This window comes from Rhinopithecus bieti, unplaced genomic scaffold (assembly GCF_001698545.2).
Source record: "Rhinopithecus bieti isolate Rb0 unplaced genomic scaffold, ASM169854v2 scaffold_36004, whole genome shotgun sequence".
Lineage (NCBI taxonomy): Eukaryota > Metazoa > Chordata > Mammalia > Primates > Cercopithecidae > Rhinopithecus > Rhinopithecus bieti.
In genome coordinates, this window is record NW_016815976.1 from 623,676 (window position 1) to 637,215 (window position 13,540).

Below are 13,540 nucleotides of genomic sequence, written 5' to 3' on the forward strand. Positions count from 1 at the left end.
GAGACTAGCCTGGCCAACATGGTGAAACTCCATCTCTACTAAAAACACAAAAGTTAGCCAGGCATGGTGGTGCACGCCTGTAATCCTAGCTACTCGGGAAGGCGAGGCAGGAGAATCGCTTGAACCTTGGAGGTGGAGGTTGCAGTGAGCTGAGATCATTCCACTGTACTCCAGTCTGGGCGACAGAGCAAGACTCCATCTCAAAAACAAAAAAAGAGGCTGGGCGCGGTGGCTCACGCCTGTAATCCCAGCACTTTGGGAGGCCGAGATGGGTGGGTCACAAGGTCAGGAGATCGAGACCATCCTGGCTAACACGGTGAAACCCTGTCTCTACTAAAAATACATTTTAAAAAAATTAGCCGGGCGCGGTGGTGGGCACCTGTAGTCCCAGCTACTCAGGAGGCTGAGGCAGGAGAATGGTGTGAACCCGGGAAGTGGAGCTTGCAGTGAGTGGAGATCGTGCCACTGCACTCCAGCCTGGGCGACAGAGCAAGACTACGTCTCAAAAAAAAAAAAACACCCATGAACAGTAAACTGAACAGAAAAGATAGTACTGCTTCCCCTCTAGACTAAGAATGGTCTAGCATCCAGAGTGAAGTCTGTTTTTACCACAGCAGTAACTTTACCTACTACAGATTTAAAAGACCAATAGAGAATTTTTACAAAGAGGAAAGCTTTTGTTTTACTCACACGACTTCATATAAATTACCACAGTGCCAAATCTTTGTATTTCCATATTAAATATTATCACCACTGAACAGACTATTTGGGCAGCACATCAACTAATAGTAGTGATTTAAAGGCACTAACTTCATGTCATTTCTTTCCTTATCGCTCTAGGTTTTATATTTAAATATTAAGCTTTACATGATCACCAAATATTTATATTTATATCTGTATCTATATATCAAGAGTAAAAGATGATTAACTGATTACAGAGAAAAATTTAAACTTCTCTTAAATGATACTCTAACTTAAGAGGCATTTTATCTTGCAAGAAGCTTCTATCTTCTAAGTTTATAAGAATAAAATTTCCCAGGTTAAAACTTGATCCTTAGTATGGAAGGCATTTTGCGTTTTAACAATAATACCTAACTTACCATCCATTAGCTTTATCTGTTACTTGCTCATTTAGTCTTCATATCAAATTTATGTGGTTATGACTTATAAAATCCTTTTAGAAATGGGAAAACTGAGGCACAGAGATATTAGGTTAACTTGGTCAAGGTCACATGAGTAAAAAGTTGTATAGCTGGGATCAGTACCGTGGCAGTCCTACTTCAGAATCCACTCTTATATATTTTGTTGTACTACCAGTTAAGCTAGAAAAGTCCTTTGGAAGTCACCTAAGCTGTTCTCATATTTAAATTATCTTAAATAAAATTGATTTCACCTTAGGTATTTTCATTTATATCTGAATATTCCTATATAAAGAAAATGTTTAAAATTTATGAATATGTGGTAAATATATAGTAATATATAATAAGCACATAGTAAGTGAAAAGTCATTTAGTAAATGTCGATTTATATCAAGCAGAACCCTTATCTTTTTCAAATGAATAGTTCCACTGTCTCAGGACATTATTTTATGACCACATCATCTTAGACTAAAAAAAAGTTTATCTGGGAAAAACAAGGGGAGGAGGTAGGTTCTCAAGTTGTTCTCAATGTGTACAGCATGGTGTAATGAGTACAGCATTTAAAACATGAATGAAGATTCTGGCTGAAGTCTTACATCTGCTATGTCACCTACTGTACAACAGTAGACACATCATTTTAAATTCTACAAGCTTGAGTTTCCTTACTTATAAATTGAAGATTTTAACACCTACCTCAAAGGTGTGTTGTGGGGGGAAAAAGGGAGATATCTCCAAAGGTACTCCATCATTACTGCAAATTTCAAACCTTTTTTGAATCCATATTTATGGTCATATTGCCTCTTGGAATAATAAGTATTATAAATTTATTATCTTTTGAATAAAGATGCATGTTCTCTTATTCATCTAACCTCATCCTATAAATTTTGGGATTTGGCAGACAAGTCCATGTTTGCTTACATACTTATTTTGATGTGCTATTATTTTTATAATTCAAGTTGTATTACAAAACTTCATGAGCAACTAGTACACGTCAAACTGTTTCAGAACTAGGCATGCAAAGACAAAAACCATGTGCCTGTCCACAAGGGACTCATAACTGGGTATGAAGAAATAAACATGAACTTCACTATGATAGAACCAATTTTTTTTCTAGTGGTGAGCAGAATTCTTTAGGAACACAAGAAATTCTTGGCTCTGTTGTGATCAGTTACAGCTTCACACAAGAGATAATGTGGTCTCAACTTTGAAGAACAAATTTTTGCCACCAAGATATCAAAGAGAGGGGGACAAAAAGGAATATATTTTATTAAGTGAGATCAACGTTGAAAAAGGTAAAATAAAATTTAAACTTGAAAATCTAACAACAGGAAACTCTAAAGACACTATGCATTTATTCAATGCTCTTTCCCTAAGACAAAATGCAATCAAATGAAGCTGCCTGGGAGAAGTACTGAGATTGGTAGTTTGAATACTGAATTTTCATTTTATTATAGAAGGGATAAAATGTTAAGTCCTGGACTGGTACGGAATAAAGAGGTATACAGATTTATATTAATGAAATAAAAGCCTGTTTTATATGTTTCCAATTTTCTTTTAATTTCTTATTTAATGTGCATTAAGTACTCACATATTTTACAAACCAATTTTAACAGTTGCAAGATTTTTTAATTTTAGTTTTGCTTTTACTTAAAAAACAAACACACAAAAAACTCTTTAAAATAAAAGCAATACAACAGGCATAAAACTTCTGTATCTGAAAGTTTAATTGGAATAAATCACAAATTTAAGCCAACTTGCCATCTTCATGTCGGAGGTACTGGTTTCCGCCTCTGTCTCTAGCTAAGGACCATGCCTCTCCTTCATCACTCTCACAGAACTCTACCATGCTGTTCTGATCCAGTTGCACCCATGTCCCTTCAGAATTCGTTACCTGGTACATAACAAAAAGCATGATTGATTGGCTTGATTCTTTTAGGGAACTCAGTATGAAAACCAGTAAAAAGCTCACGTGTCTGAATAGTGTAATCATTCCAATACATTTCTACCAAGAAATTAGTTTCTGAAATTAAGGCCACAGCCTGAGGTAAGACAGAAGTCAATAAAAAGTTCTGTAAAATACTGCTTATTTATGAATTTGGTTAAAATAATAACTTTCAAAGCACAAAGATAATCCGTAAGTAATTTTAAGTGTTACCCAAAAACACATGGCTCATTTTCTTTTTTCTGCACCTAAAGTGTCCTAACACAGCCGACTTGCTATTATTTAGGTTGAGAGTATCCACAGTGTAACTTGAAAATGACCCTTACTGAGAAATAGCATGACACACTACATCTTCAAGCTTATCTGCTGAGGCAAATGCCACAGTAGCCTAAAGAGTAATTTTATTTGCTCAGGACTTCAGTGAGACCTATGAATGGGAACAAAGAAGTGAAACCTTTTGCATATGATCACATCTCCATACCAATCACATAGAATATTTTAAGTGCTGATAATCCATGATGGTATAGTACATTTGTAATAATGAAAAAATAAATGCAAATACCAAACATTTATATATACAATACAAATCATTTGTTAATATATATTGTTTTCACAAGGATAATTATGCAAATCATTAGACAGAAGCACAGAAAAATTATGTATTTGCAATACAAGTAAAGATAAAATACATAAACATTGAAAAACCTGTGGCAGAAATGGCAACCTTTAGAAGAGATGCTTTGGTTGTATTATATTAAAAATGAGTATCTTAGAAGTCATGAAGCTACAAGAATCCATACCTCTCCCACTGCTTTGACTTTGTTTCCCAGAACTAACATTCCAATTGGGATACCTCTAAGGTTAGGGCAGCTTCTGATGTTGTGACCTGAAGGTCCCGTCTTCACTACCTTGTACATGCCTGGCCCTCCTCGCAAGAATGGCATATCTTGTTCTTGCATTGTTGCTTCCTGTGGGCAGCAGGAGTTTATGTCTTTGAAAAAGTCATCAGTATTAGTTTTAGATTCCTGAAAATTTGAATAGGAAAGAAAATAAACAAAATACAATCTATTATCACTTTCAAAGCCTTCCTATTAACAGCTTTTATAACAAGTCTACAGTACTGTCACTATAAAAAAAAAAACATAACTAAAGATAACTGATCTGTTTTTCAACAATAAATGCTATTTAAAATGAAGTTGAAGTCAAGAAAATATAGCAGGAAACCAATCGACCTCTGGCTTCTGCCCACCACAATTTGAGAAATATAATCATCCTTGATTTTACTTTTATCTTTAATGCAATGTTTAAATTTAACAGTAGGAAAATAAAATACTATACTATGTGAACCACAAGGGAATAACTTTGAATCATTATTACCGCATTATTGTATATTGTTATGGGTTAAAAAAAAAAAGTCTAAATATTCATTTCTTCCCATGTTGAAATACTTATTTATAAATAGAGAAAACAGGTATGAAGAATCTGAAAACTGATCCATAAGCAGAGATGATGAAAAATATGCATTAAAATATAGCTATATCTTGGTATCTGTTCATTATGAACGAAATAATGATGCTTACAAAATTTCAACAACGTATACTTTCTAATGTTGTAGAAATAAAAATGTCTTGCTAGATTTGTTAAGCCATTACTATGCAGTGATACATTAATGCTAGTAACAGAAAAGACTATATTTTTAGTAGAAAGGAGAAATTAAACATGGATTTAAGTAAATATAACGTAAATTTATATTACTGAAAAGAGTCACTTCTAAAATGAAAGAAAAGAACCTACCCTAAATTTGCTGTTAAATTGCAACGCTGTGATAAGATTGTTTCCTATGTGAATGGAATAAAGAGAAATAATAACCTTTCCATATTTTCTCTTTTTCCCAACTAAATGCAAATAAAGGGTCCACACTGGGTGTTCTCATTGCCATCACTACTCCTTTAAAAGAGATTTATTTAAACTGCATTTTTAAATACAGTAATATCAACTCTAGAATTTATTTCATATTCAGATAGTGTACTAGATAATCATAAAGAGACACACATGCAAACATTAGGTTAAAACTGATATTTAATAATGTTATAAATAGAATAAAAATTTAAAAACTAACATTATACAAGGTAAAATTGTATTAAATAGTTCTATCCCTACCAGTAGCCTCATATGAAGAGAGATGTATACATGTTCATATAGACAGTAACACAGTAGAATATTAAAAACAAGATCCTCAGGTTTAAAAATATGTGGATTCAAGAATTCTGTATACCTGCTACTTCGTTAATTCCACACATGACTGGTCAGGGAAAACGTTAAAGTCACCATTAACTTTCACATATTTTGTGAATCTCACTGTAGTGATGAATAACCAATTTTTACTTATACAAATATGTACTAAGAAGAATTAATTTACATTTACTATAATTATAGTTTATTTACCAATATTCTTTTGTTACATATTGGAAATTCAATGGAAATGAGAATTTTAAACACTCAAAAAGCTTAGATTTACAACCAAAAATAAATGTAAAATACACATTTTATATACTCATCATATATATTTGTAAGAATTTATATATATGCAAACCCATATGAATACACAGAGAGCGCTCAAGATAAAAATTGAGAGTAACACAGGTCTAAACTTTACATAATACTTGCTATTACACTCACAAGATTTTCTGTAAACATTTTAAAATGTCTATTTGTAAATGGTCAATAAATAAATACATCATGCCATTTCACAGTTGGAAGAGGCAAGTTTTAATCCTACTCACAACTGATTCTTAAAAATTACATGGTGACATAAAAAAGCAAATATCCACAGATTCAGCAAAAAACCCCAATTTCATTGGTATTTAATAATATTCCTAGTGCATTTAATTAATTATAACAATAATTCTAACTTTTGATCATTCAGGGTAACACTGGGAGTTAAGCCTTGGTAAAACTAATTATAATTGCAAACTAGCCACTGAAAGGCAATTATGAAAACTTGTTAAAAATTTAAAACAATTAATATTTTATTGTAAAGGTAATAAAACTATATTAATAAGTATAAAACAAAGTTTATCCAATTATTGTGCTAAACAGTATAAAAAACGGACAGACATAAAGTCATAGAACTGTGCCTATCACGCTCAAGCAATAGTAAAATACATGTTTTATTCAATACTGAAATGTAAGACCCAGGTACCAGCATATTAAATTCATGAATTTCAATATTATTATCTTCTCCCTCCATCCCCATCCCATTCTCAGATGAACATTCAAAGAGGGAATGTGAAAGAGTTGGCAGCAGAAAAAATAAAAGAGCCATAAGGCCAGGATACTGCCACCTAAATAAGTTAGTTGTGAAAACACTAATCTTAGATATAATCATTGGAAAAGTCAGTCATAAACTAAATATAGCAAATTTGAAGTCATGTGGAAGTATCACTTAAACTAATAATACATTCTTTTCGGCAGGAGCAAGGAGAAAACTCAATTGCAGCACTTCACATAGATCGTTGTTTGGTTAAAAGGTTTTATTAATCTTAAGCAAAGGTTTCAAAGACACAAAACTTGTTATACATGCTGAAATACCTGAATAAAACATGATTGTTCCTTACAGTTAACTCACCTGGGGGAAAAAAGCTTTGGGAGTCCATGAAAATACGTCCAAATCCCTGACTCCTTGGCTAGCATTAAAGATATTCTGAGCAACAAAGTTTAAGAAAGAAAAATATCAACAACGAAAGGGAACAGGATATCATCTGCAGAAGATGCGTGCACAGTAACAACATTTTTCTGTACTCTAGCACCAACACAGAAATATTATTTTACTAAAGAGAAACTGAAGCCATCTGAGTAAACAACACACTGAAGAAATTCTGTCTGATAAGTTTTTGTCAGAAGCTCTCCATGGATATAGTGTGTCATGCCATTTACTAAAATTAAGAGCCAGACGTTGTTATAAAACTTAAGATACTCAATGCAAGACAGAAACCTTAAAATTCTTTAAATGAGGACACATTTGTTCTAATACAAGCCAGATTTGTTTTATGACAGAAACCCGTCTGCTGTTTTATAATAAAAATGGAAATGATGTAGATTGTATAGAAAATGCAATTATTATTATGAATAATAATGGCATGTAGTTTATGTGAACTTATCACTTTTGAAGTACAAAATAAGAAAGTAAAAAATAAAACAAAAGTCTGTCATTTTTTTTCAATTTTCCTTCCCTCTATAAGTAGGAAAAAAATCATTTGGAAATATTTCTGAATGCTACTATAACAATTTGATAAGAAAACATAAATAATACATCACAATCATTCTTTTATCAAAGATAAAAATTACTCAAATTTTATTCAAAAGGACAGTTTCATACTTTCTCCATCTCAAAGTTTAGGATATGCAGAGCATTTAGGATCTCTTAAGTCAAAGTCTAAAAATGTTTTGTTAAGGAACAATCAATCCACAGAAACATCCCAGAAAATCAACATTTTCACAAAATGTTTTACTGATAATTTAAATGATACATATTTTCGTAGTTATCTCATGCTATCAATCTACATTTATCTGATCTGAAATTAAAATCTTTCCAGTGAGTAGCAATTGCACAATTTTATTGCTTATGTAAATATTGATAGGTTATTTTGAACCAAAAAAGAGGACATTCAAAATGTTAATAAAAAAGAGCAACTAAGACTTCAACAAAAAGAAACATCAAAAAGTCCCTATCAATTATGTCATTTTAGATAATGAGACTTCATTTACCGTTCTCCAGTTCTAGATTTCCATATCCATATATACATATATATGTAAGAAACATATATGTAAGTGTATATATATCATATATATAAGAAACTTATAAATGTAAGACATTTAAAACCCTAAAAAAGTGTCAAATAATATGCCTAAAAATAAATGTAAACCAAAATCAAAGCCAATTGCTCCCTAATTAAAAGTGGATAGTGAATAAGGTCCTTTCTCTTTAGGTAAAGTGAAAAACATATTGCAGAGCATTTTGAAGTGCTATGTTTTAGGGGAAAAATGTCTTTACTGGTTCATCCATGTATATAAGAGTTTGTAGAGTACTTGGTCAATGGTTTCTCTCCCTTACAAAGCATAGTGGGACAGATTTTTTTACATAAAACAATATCACTTCTTTTTAGCATATTCTATTTTTTAGCATAAATTAGTATAAAAACAATGTGAAAAGCAATTGTTAAAAGTAATGCAGGTAAAGTTAGTGATAAAGAAGCAATGTGGTAACTGGCTGACAATATTTAAAGCTCTTTTAAGTCAATGTGCAAACATAAGTGCTTTCTCTGTCAACAGCATGTACAATGATATTTTAAAATGATGTAACTGCTAACTATGGTAATAAATTGCCAATAAATTCAATTCTGTATATGTTTCTATGTAAACTGAAACTTTATACTTTTTTGCTTTTGTTCTGCAGTTGTAGAAAATTATTAATTCACACTGGTTTACCATAAGATTATTTTCAAAATGCAATGTCCTAGTAAAATTGCATTTATCAAGAAGCAGAAATTTGATGAACAGACAGCTGGAGTTTAAAAATAAAATATACTTGAATAGCCGGGTGCAGTAGTGCATGCCTATACTTGTAGCTATTCAGAAGGCTAAGATAGGAGGATTGCTTGAATTCAGGAGTTTGAGACCAGCCTGAGTAAGATAGAGAGATCCCGTCTCTACAAAATAATTTTAAAACTTAGCTGGGCATGGTAGTACATGCCTGTAGTCCTAGTTACTTGGGAAGCTGAGAAGGTAGGACTCCCTGAGCCCAGAAGTTCAAGTTCAGCTTGGGCAATAAGACTTCATCTCAAACACACACATACACTCTTGAGTAGTGTTCTCTGAAAATTTAGAAACGTTTTAGTCTAAAGATATGAACATTCATGAAAATGTTAATTTCTCCAAAGCCCCAATTTCTCACTATTAAAATATGTCAGCTTTCATATCGTATAATTTCACATATTATTACAAGCACAGCTTGTGTGTGCATGTGTATATACATACACACATATATATACAATAACATTTTATTCTCAAATACTATTTTAAAGGCAGAAAAGTTCAAGAAAATCAGAAAATTAAAGCATACTGGGAACCTAACTAAATTAATGAACACCAAATTGTAACTCTAAGCTGATAATCTTTCAAGGCATAGAAGAGACCAAATAAGTGAATAAGTATCACAGTGAAAACATGTGACTAACCATGCCAAATGCTCAGGCAAAGAAAAGAAAAAATCTTCCATTGTGTTAGATAAGCACAAAGCTAAGAATTGCCATTGTTAAAGCAAAATGATAAAATAACTCAGGAAAATTAAGCATAGCATATATAAATTATTACAGTCTTAATTTAACTGTTTTAATCTCATTCGGTTTATGAAACATTAACACTAAGCTAAACAATGAAATAAAGCTATTCTTAACTATCTAAGAACAGCACATTTACTAATGTTGTATTAAAGTTAATATCAGGATTAAAAAAACAGGTATATATATACATATATACACATACAGACAAAGCTATTAACAAAATCAGGAAACCTGGGGTATGTTAAAGCTGTGACTGCTAGGTGTTATTAGGTAACCCAAAAGAATGAAATTGAATTCAAAATGCAAGAAACATTTGTCAATTTTATCAATTAACCCAGCTGATGCTATACAAACAAGATCAACAAATGATACTTTCTCTTCAACTCTACTTCAAATTTTTCAGGTCCCAAATTGTGGAAAATCAGTATAGTTTCTATATGTAAACACCCATCAGCCTAAAATAAGAAGTAATCTATATAAATGTATGGAGATATACAGAGACCCATGTTGCTTCTGCAAGAATTCAGATTATATGGGAACTATAAAGATACCTTAGAATACTTCCATTTGTCTGTCATCTACTTTCCTTGATATAAACTTTCTCTTCCACTCAACTCCCCTCACAATGTTAAAAGATCTCATTTTTGATACAGTACCCAAAGAACTGGGTGTGTAAGTTTCAAACTATTAACATCTCCTATCACAGAAGTACACTTGTTTTCCAAAAAATTAAGCTTGTGATTCCAGAGAGTCTAGTGTCTTCCATGGTAAGTGCATAATAAATTCTCTTTTCATTTTCTTACTTGCATTTTCTTTGATATTTGAAACATTGTACTAGCCCACATTTTGTAGATTCCACATCTTTAGAATTTTAATTTAAAATCAATCAATATTCCCCAGGTATGCCATCTTAGAATGACTCATGTCATCTTCAATACATATCATGCTATTCATCCTCATTCAACCATTAAGGTTATAAGTATTTATCTTTCTGTAGTTTGGCAGTTCTAGTCAAAGTAATAGGATTATCACAGCTATAGTTGCTTCATCCTTTTATAACTATATTTATCCTTATCTCTCCACTAGATTAATGCATACTGAACATAAATGCATGGGCTTTGGAATCATATCAACTGGTGTTCCAATACCAGCTCCACTACTTTCTACTTGTGCTCCTGGGTGAGTGGCTATCTTTATTCATTGAAAAAATGAGAATTATAAAATGCTTAACATCACAGGGTCACAATGAGGATTAAATGACATAATTAAGGCAAGGAGCATATATATGTTAGAAATTATTTTAAAGAGAATGATCATATCAAATGCAAAGAACTAAAATTAAGCATCCACAAATGTGCAAAGCATTAACAAATTGTGAAAACCTACTATGAGCAAAGTGTAATTTCTAACGCTTAGGAAGAAACCAATGTGAGTAAGAAGGGATCCTGAATGAGTCCTTACCCTTAAGTAGCTTAAAAACAGAAATAAGAGGTACATAAACACAAATGGGCTGAAGCCAAGAAAAACAAATATTATGGGTAGCTGAAGAAAGAAGTAAACCTTTTCTACTTGTACAGATTAAGTGCTGCCTGAGAAGGAAGAGGGAAACCTGATCTTCCCAGTGCATACCTGTTTTCCACCCTCAATTCTCTGCTTGACCTATATCAACTATTCAACAGTTCACGTACATAGCATGTCCCCAAAACTCTGAACATTTGATTCTCTGTCTAGAAATTCCTTTACTGTTTCCTGGCAACCTTTCTTTAAGACCTCCTCAAATGTCACTTAAGTGAAGCCATCCCACAACTTATCACAAAGCAACTTAATTATGTGAATATGGTATGTCTACCACATTACATGGCGAGTACTCCAAGGATCAGAACTTCACCCCATCTTATTTACTCTGTATCCCTCCCCTCTGCATCTCCACCCAATGCCTACTTTCCAGCTTAGTATTTATTACTAACAAGAATGCAAATAAGAATTCTACGAATAAGAACTCAAACATTTACTAAAGGAGCAATTAATGAATTAATGACTATAGAAAAATTGGGAAATAAAGAGAAGATCATCAATAAATTTTTGAGTCTGGACAACCTAAGATTAGAAAAAAATGGAAGTGAAACCATTCTAGATAAATTAGACAACAAAACAAAGACTCTTAAGACGTAAAGTCGGAAAGCATGTTCTCTGCCGGGTGCAGTGGCTCACATCTTTAATCCCAGTTTGTAATCCCAGCACTGTGGGAGGCCAAGATGGGTGGATCACTTGAGGCCAGAAGTTCAAGAGCAGCCTGGCCAACATGGTAAAACCCTGCCCATCTCTACGAAAAATACAAAAATTAGCTGGGTGTGGTGGTGTATGCCTGTAATACCAGGTACTCCAGAGGCTGAGACATGAGAATCGCTTGAACCTGGGAGGTGGAGGTTGCAGTGAGCCAAGATGGTGTGCCACTGAACTCCAGCTTGGCAAGGTGCTATAAAAAACAAAACAAACAAAACCAAACAAAAAACCAAACAAAAAACCCAAAACCAAACAAAAGGAAGACTGTTCTAAAAGGGCAAAAGTTCTACATAATTTATAATGAATGCCTCACAGAGGATCTGAACCCTTCATCTATTTAGCTCTATCTTTCCCATTGACTTAAAAATTATTTTGGAAACGATACAGTCATAATATGAATGTCTAATGTTATTTTGTCTCTAAACTAGAGCATTATTAAAGTGCTAAAACAGTTAAAGTCACCTTTGAACTAAATTAGGATATATTTTTTAGTCAAATATGGTGTTTAAATAGAATGACTGATAGATCAAAATTGAGCTAAGTTCATACTTATAACGAATACACAAATTCTAAAACATGAGTAAAATAAACAAGACAGCGTGACACCATCACTTTAAGGATTATCTAATATGGGTAATTATAGCAATCTTATTTTAAAAAATAATTCATCCAACATTCAGTCAGTGTTCAAACTTCCAATCTCTGCCCCCACTCCTCTCTATAGTTTGTTTGAGTCGCGATCCAAATAAGGTGCACACATTGATGTCAATACAAAATGTTTTAACTAGAAAAGGTTGAAGAGATAGATGTAAACAGTGCTGAAGGCAACTTTTAGTACTTTCACTTCTTTTAAGTTAGCAGCATTGGTGTTTGAATACTTCTAATTTTATTTCATATCTCCCAGTTTTCATTTTTTTATTAAGTCATGTTTTACAATTAATAGCCATGATTAAGTTTCGTTTACTCTAAAGGAACTGAAGTAAGAAGGGAGAAAAGATAAGAGTGTTTTTCCAGCAGTAAATGTATAAGAGATACAAAGGAAGAGGTAGCAAGATGCAACTATTTAGCTGTGTTATTTCCTTGAGGGGCTGAGAGGGAATCATTATTCCCTCTATGCCCTATCATGTTTAGCCCTGCATAGTCGGATTCTCTTAAGAAAAATGTACTGACTGGGTAACAGGTCTGCCCTAGTCCCTACAGATAAAACCTTGGAAAATCATGCCTGTCCCTGCCTATGTCAGGCCTCTGACCCTGTGTGAGCCCTCAGTTAACATCTATACTGAAGTAACTTTATCCCGGATCTGTTTAGAGCCCTATGCCAGTTAATTTCCCTCTGTCATCTTTGATTACCACACAAAACATAAACCCTTATATCATCCACCTGTTCTTTTTTTTTTTTTTTTTTGAGACGGAGTCTTGCTCTGTCGCCCAGGCTGGAATGCAGTGGCCGGATCTCAGCTCACTGCAAGCTCCGCCTCCCGCGTTCACGCCATTCTCCTGCCTCAGCCTCCCGAGTAGCTGGGACTACAGGCGCCCGACACCACACCCAGCTAATTTTTTGTATTTTTAGTAGAGAGGGGGTTTCACTGTGTTAGCCAGGATGGTCTCGATCTCCTGACCTCATGATCCGCCTGCCTCGGCCTCCCAAAGTGCTGGGATCACAGGCGTGAGCCACCGCGCCCGGTCTGTTCTTTCATTTTTATATCAAAACTGCTGTTTCTTCCTGATCCAACATCAAACTATTTCCATCCCCCCATGACTTTAAATTGTGTCTTATGGACCCCTTCCTCCAATGGTAAACACACTGTTTTTAATCTTTTTTTTTTTTTTTTTTT

The 13,540-nt window shown here is 33.4% G+C and overlaps 1 protein-coding gene across 1 annotated transcript in view; it reads right to left on the reverse strand.

Moving 5' to 3' along the window:
- The window catches only part of MYCBP2 (MYC binding protein 2), a 300,774-nt gene that overhangs the window by 80,836 nt on the left and 206,398 nt on the right, over window positions 1-13,540 (reverse strand). The window contains 2 exon segments of the mRNA XM_017854221.1: window positions 2,890-3,030; window positions 3,882-4,106. Coding sequence (XP_017709710.1) covers window positions 2,890-3,030; window positions 3,882-4,106 — 366 coding nt within the window.